Source organism: Nannochloropsis gaditana (genome assembly GCF_000240725.1).
Source record: "Nannochloropsis gaditana CCMP526 unplaced genomic scaffold scaffold675, whole genome shotgun sequence".
In the NCBI taxonomy this organism is placed as follows: Eukaryota; class Eustigmatophyceae; order Eustigmatales; family Monodopsidaceae; genus Microchloropsis; species Microchloropsis gaditana.
In genome coordinates, this window is record NW_005803278.1 from 6,011 (window position 1) to 12,506 (window position 6,496).

Consider the following 6,496-nt stretch of genomic DNA (forward strand, 5'->3'; position numbering starts at 1 on the left):
TACTGATTTTCATTTTGCTAGTTATGTGGACTGTGCCCTAATTCTGTTTGCAATGCTTGCTTCTTCATTCGGTCAAAATCGTATTCTGAAAATTTTATCTGAAACCTCTTCCCGGCCTCTCTCTTGAAACATTTCTCACCGCCATCACCTTTGATTAAAGTCCCTATAATCCCGAAAGAAGATGCCTTTTAAATCACTGATTTAACGTCTGAGCGTGGCTCTGCATTGCCCGGCAATACTGTTCGGCATGAGTGCGCAGCTTGCTTTGCCGACCAAAGGCGGCGCTATCTAGAGACGACTTTGCTTATATTGATTTAATTTTCTAAAATTGTTCATGCAATTCACATAAAGATAAATGCTACAAGACACTTTATTTCGCACGCTTTTGGCGTTTTTCCGTCTTGACTTACCTACCCTCTTCGCCCCGCACTTGAAAATAAGCAACAACTTTTATCATTTCAGCTTTCTTCCCATTTTAAATAAGCCATGCATCACAATTTTCTCCAAATTTTATAAATCAATATAAGAGAATCAAAAAGCACATACAATTATCCCATTATGAATGCATGTGGAATCCACTGGAAAGGAAGATGAAGGAGCAACATCTTTGTCCTTCTTCCCTACTCCGCCGCCCCTCCCTCTCTCACTCCCTTCGCTTCCTACTGATGCTATTTGGCCATCCGCCCTTTTGCGTCACTTCTGACGTCCCAGAAAATGCCAAGCTTCTCTCCTAAAGAGACAGAATACGAGGTGGATAGGACCAGGCGGGAATGAGGAAGACGGGGAGGTGAGGAAGAGCGACGAGTCAACGAGTAATTTCTTCGAGCCATGGCCATAAAAAGAGATTGTGAGCCTCTGCCGACGACGGAAATATCGAACAAGAAGTAGATGAGGCACTGATGTTCCAATCACACAATTTTCTGAAAAAGGTCGGTAGGGAGAACCCAGGAAGAAGTCTGAAAAGACCGACGGAAGGCCTTCCTCTTCACATATCGGTTCATCCCCATCTTTGTCCCCTTTTTTCTATTCTTCGCCTTCTGCCCGGCCTTACTCCCTCCCTGCCCTCCTCCCTCCCTCCTTTTATTCCCACCTGGCCACAGGAACGTCCAATAGAAGACATCCATGCCCATGTAGCTGCTCCGTTTTGCTTTTCTGAAAAAAGAAAAGCAATAATAGGCATGAAGAGGAGAGGATGTGAAAAGAATCACCACGGAGAAATCAGTATACCCCGGATCTACACGAATGGATATCAACCTTCCTCGAATAGTCCCATCCACAATTTAAACAAAAAAGAAGCGCAAAAGGAAAAGAAATAAAAAATAGGAAGACAGGGCAAGCACGGGATAAGCCCACCTTGGGTATAAATGATGGTCGACGTGATCGAGCTCTGCGAGGAGGTCGATCGTATAGGCCAGGTACCACTGGTTGATGGGAACGGCATTGCACTACAAGGAAGGAAAAAGAAAGGATAAAGGGGTGGAAAGGATGGATAGGGTGAGCCAGGGCGGTGGAGGGAGGTACGAGGGTTAAGGAGGGTGCTTGTGGTTAAGACCAGGCGTGTCCTCATTTTGGCAGGAAGAGGATAGAGAAGAATCTTGTCGCTGGAAAGCTAACACAGCCATCTTTTGAACGCTTCTTATCTTAAAGATCTGCTTCCATTACCGTTTCCTGCATTTCAGTCCCCTCTTGTCCTATCCCCCCGCCTTTCCTCCCTCTTGTCCCCCCACGCCCACCTTATAGCGCCCGTCGGGGGCCGGCGGCTCGGAGGGTTTCCCGTCGTCATGACCTTTGAAGTTCAACGTCAGGGTGATAAAGAGCCATAGACCCTGCGGACCAAAGAGACGTGCCAAAGAGAACGAGGTCAGTCCACCCCTGGCGCGAGTTCGCCGCCTCCCAGTATGCGAAGGGTTCATCGGTACAAGTCCCTCCGCCTCAGCGTCTTGAGCCGAAGAGGACTCGATTATCGTCTGACACGTACCGTGAAGTTGATATGGAGCAAGACTGTATCGGAAAGGGGGAGGGGGTGGATAGGAGGCAATGTCGGAATGGGGAGTGAGGAGACTGGGCGGGTGGGTGTGAAGACGGAAAGAAGGAGGGGAGGGAAAGAAAGGGAAAGGAAAAGGTGACAGGCAGGGTAGAACGCACTGTTGTTAAGCCCCCAATATTTGTAGCGGATGGCAAGCTCGATGGTAGGGACCAGCCAAGTGCAGCACTCCACCAACGCCATCTCCCAGGTCTGGGGGGAGGGAGGAAGGGAGGGAGGAAGGGAGGGAGGGAGGGAGGGAAGGAAGGGGGATAGGACAGGTCGAAGATGAGAGACGAGAAGGAGGGTTGAGATGAAATGCTGCCGAGTGCCAGCAACCATGTGTCCAACATCCTCCCTTTCCCCCTCTTTTACTTCCTCTCGCGCTCTTCCCCTCCTGTCCCTCCAAGCTTGGCCACACTTTCGCCTCAATCCCCTCCTCTTCCCTCCCCTCCCTCCTTCTGTCCCTCCCTCCCTCCCTCCCTCCCTCCCTCCTTCCTCCTTTTACCTTAAACTTGGGTCAACGAAGCCCCAATCGATCCGTCTCTCGTAGGGATGGAGGATCCAGCCCTGAGGAAGGGAGGGAGGGAGGGAGGGAGAGAGGGAGGGAGGGAAATCGCATCCGTGAGGACAGTTTGTCGGACGAAGGCGGTCGGGGAAAGACGGAAGATGGGCCGAAGAGAAGGGGCCACTAGAGAGAGAGAGGGCGGGGGGGACGGACCGATGAAAGCGTAGAAGAAGTTCTTGAGACGGTGGTAAGAGTGCGGATCACAGTAGGGTAGGGACCCTAGTTTCGCAGTACTGAGGAAGGGAGGGAGGGAGAGAAGAGGGGAGGGAGGGAGGGCGAGATTGTCCCATGCCGGTAAGTAGAAGCGATGAGGACACAAACGAGGAAGAGGAAAAGACAGGAAGAAGGAGGGAGAAATGGAGGGAGGGAGGGAGGATACCTTGTGGTGCCGGCAGTGCTTGGAGGCCCACCAGAGGGGTCCTCGTTGGGCGACAGTACAGGTCCAAAGGCCGAGGAAGAAGGTGGTTAGACGGGAGCAAGACCAAGCCTGGGGGGAGGGAGGGAGGGAGGGAGGGAGGGAGGGAGGGAGAGAGGGAGGAAAGAAGGGAGGTCGGTCTTACATGAGGGCCAGAGACGACAGGCCTCAGCAAGGTGGACAAACGCCGAGGATGAAGAGGGAGAGGGAGGGAGGGAGGGAGCGAGGGAGGGAGGGAGGGTACCTGGTGTGAAAAGAAGCGGTGTAGGAGTCCCCACCCCATGATGGCCCGCCAGTAGGCGTGGCAGAAGGCGAACAGAACGCCCTTCCACGTGGGCCCATGGCCGTACCAGGTGAGGAGAAACTGTGCAGAAAGGGCTGATAGGACAGTATGAGGGAGGGAAGCTCGTTTGGAGTAGGGAGGGAGAGGATTCAAAAGGCTTTGTGCGAGGACGGATCGCGCCAGGCCTCGCGTCTCCCGGCCAGGGGAGGGACAAGTCGCCTTCCTTACCCCTTCCCTTCCTTCCTCCCCTTCCTCTCCTCTTTTTTTTTCAATTTTTAGGCACTATATTCATTCGGAGGCTTGAGATGCGAGGTGGAATGGAAGGTCAACCTGGCAATGCATATTTCTCCAACCCTCCTTTCCCTCCCTCCCTCCCGCCCTTCCTCCCTCCCTCCCGCCCTCCCTCCCTGCATCCCTGCATCCCTGCATCCCTCCCCACTTACAGGCCGCCAACAGCAGGAACATGGGAAAGTTAAGGAGCCAGTTGAAGGTGTCCACGTAAGGGAAGAGGCACAAAAGGTAGGAAGGCGTCCCAGTGGAGCGGATATCCTCGTCGAAGGCGTCGGTCTCCTGGGACGAAGAGGAGAGAAGAAAGGGCCGCGTCGCGGGGAAATAAAACTTAAATGGTCAGTGTGGAGGACAAGGGAGCATGACACGCGTCTTCACAGGCATCGGAAGCAGGAATGCTACCCGGAGGAGAGACCAAGAGGACGATTCCACTCCTGGCGGCCTATCCCCCCACTGACGCCTCTCCCAATGCTCCCAGCGGCCTAAACACCCGCATTCCCACACCCAGCAAAAGATATTGAATGCCCTACCTTGCCTTGTACCATGAAGGAGGTGCTTTTTTCCTCTTTTCCGGGCTCCACTCCTCTGTCCTGGTCCACCTCCTCCCCTCTTCCCCCTGGACTCCTTCCATATCCAGCCCCCGTTACCCTTCTCCCATGCCCTTTTCTATTCAATCCATGTGTTTCCTCGCCCAACCCCAAATGCTGCGGATGCAGACGGCGTTTTTCCTCCTGTCGCTTTCTCTCGGCTGTGGCAGCTGAGTGGGAGCGCAAAACGGGGCCAGCAGGAGAGGATGCAGCGGCCTCGCTTTTATGAGATTTCTCAACGTAGCACATTCCTTTGTGAAAGGATGGGAATAAATGTTATCGTCCTATCTCCCCTGAAATAGATCCGATTGGGTGTATGTCGAGCTGTAGCCGACCGATGTTTCTCGCAGCCACTTCGATCTAAAGTAAATTGGTGGGAGAGATAGGGAAGTTCAGTTGCATGGACAGGAACGGTGGAATGGTGCAGCAATGAGGATTATATGGCAAGCCCGACTCAATGGAGTTGTTGGGTTTGGAAATAATAATCAAGCGGACTGCATGTAAGGTCAGAGGAAGCCCGAGTGTGGGCACGCGCGCGTCCTCTTTGTGCGAACACATGGAACGCTCGGAAGCCGATCAAATCAAAGCCATCAAGATCGTATCCGTCTACCAATGTCACCGGAAAACACCTGTAAAGAACTCATAAAACATGCTTTCGGTCTCAAAGTACCCGCAGACAGTCCCTTCGAACATCGATGGCTTCCGCGTCGACATGGTCTTGGCGAGGTTGTCGCTTTTCGCTGCCCATTATTTCAACGGGATGTAGGCGCAGATATCTTACCTGACAACACGCCAGACGCACAAGCCGTGGCCTCCCCGGATACGAATAAGTCTGATCTTTGACCTTTGCTAGTCTCACGGCACGAGCTCATGCGCAAGCACCTGGATGCGTACTGCGCATTGAACCTGCCAAGCAGGCGGCGCCTCACCAAAAAATGGCTTTCCACGGGATTTTTTTTGTTCCATTTCGCTCGTCTCGCCGCGTCGCTCGATTTTGCCGTGCGAGTTCTAGCTACATTCACCGACATGTTTTAGACGTTGGAAAATATTCGCGCGCATCCCTCATAAAAAATGTTGCAGTCCGGTAAATCTGTCATCTTCGGTGCAGAGAAGGAGAGGACCATCGGTGTACAAGGAAAAAAGGTCATATTAGGGTATTGTTACAGTTAAATAGGTCGCGAAACCTTGCCAGCCAATAGCCAGCAGCTACGACTTGTAGTGGCAACGCCCGCTCGAGCAGGAAAAGATATATCTATATATATGAGTTCACAGGTACATCATTATAGGTAGAAGTAAACCCACTTTTACATCCAATGGAGGAGACTTCGACAAAGTTGAGGACAAGCAAGCTTGAAAAGGGGGAAAAATGATCTTTTCCCCTGAAAAAATGAGGGAAAGCCATTGAGAAATTTTGCGTAAAGTAAGAAGCAACGAAAACGACCATCCTAGATCGACTAATTTCACACCTCATATGTATACGCTTATCGAACCCTCTTCTTTTAGCTTCAAAATCGGCCCTGATAAGCCCCCCATTTATTCGTCATGATGCCTCCACTATCCTATTATCTATATCCTATTCCCATAACCCAGCATATTCGAGCCTATTCACTCCTCCTAAGAGCGATGTAAGTGGCGTGACAGGCACTCAGGTGAAAATTTCTCTGTCTCTGTCCCCCTTTCTGTTTGGTGCTTCACATGCAAAATAACGCTAGTGATACACTCAACAAGCGGCTGTTCGACCGAAGCATAGTGCTGGCATATAAAATTCCTTCTTTCCTTGAATTGACCGCCTTACACGTGATTTGCAATCAGTTCCTTAATAACCTCCGGGTCGGCCAAGGTGCTCGTATCACCCAGATCCTAAGGAAGAGGGAGTTAAGCAAAACGAAACAGGGAGAGAGGTCGTGAGGGGAGGATATGAAGGTAGAATCGTGCGTACACGCGTCATCCTTGGACACCAGCCGTGACAGAACCAACCCGCCCTCCCCCCACTTTCAAACCTCGACGTTGATAGCTTTACCACCCGCTGCAACCTTTCGGAGGATCCGCCGCATTACCTTAAGCGGAGAAGGGGTAGCGGGAACGAAGGGAAAGGGAGGAAGAGGGGGCGGTGGGGAGGAAGAGGAGGAACAGAGAAGGGCAGTGAGAATGCAAGGGGGGGGGGAGTGACGCTCCTGGACAGACCTCAATATGTCAGATGGGAAGGTATGCGACAGCACCTGAGCAACATTAGCCTGTGTCTCTATAATGTCGACAGACGTGCTCGGGAAGACTGGTGGACAACCCTCCCCCCCCCTTCTCGTACACTCTTTCTCTCTCTCACCTTTCCTGA

At 52.0% G+C, this 6,496-nt stretch overlaps 1 protein-coding gene across 1 annotated transcript; it reads right to left on the reverse strand.

The window, feature by feature from the left end:
* Positions 1 to 4,413, reverse strand: NGA_0496200 (uncharacterized protein; the record flags this gene model as incomplete). Its single annotated transcript, XM_005853944.1, has 7 exons — positions 1 to 730; positions 1,052 to 1,152; positions 1,354 to 1,445; positions 1,734 to 1,967; positions 3,152 to 3,384; positions 3,733 to 3,907; positions 4,108 to 4,413. The coding sequence occupies 7 exons, from the start codon at positions 4,411 to 4,413 to the stop codon at positions 669 to 671; spliced, it is 1,203 nt and encodes a 400-aa protein (XP_005854006.1). The 3' UTR covers positions 1 to 668.
* Between the last annotated feature and the right edge of the window lie 2,083 nt (positions 4,414 to 6,496).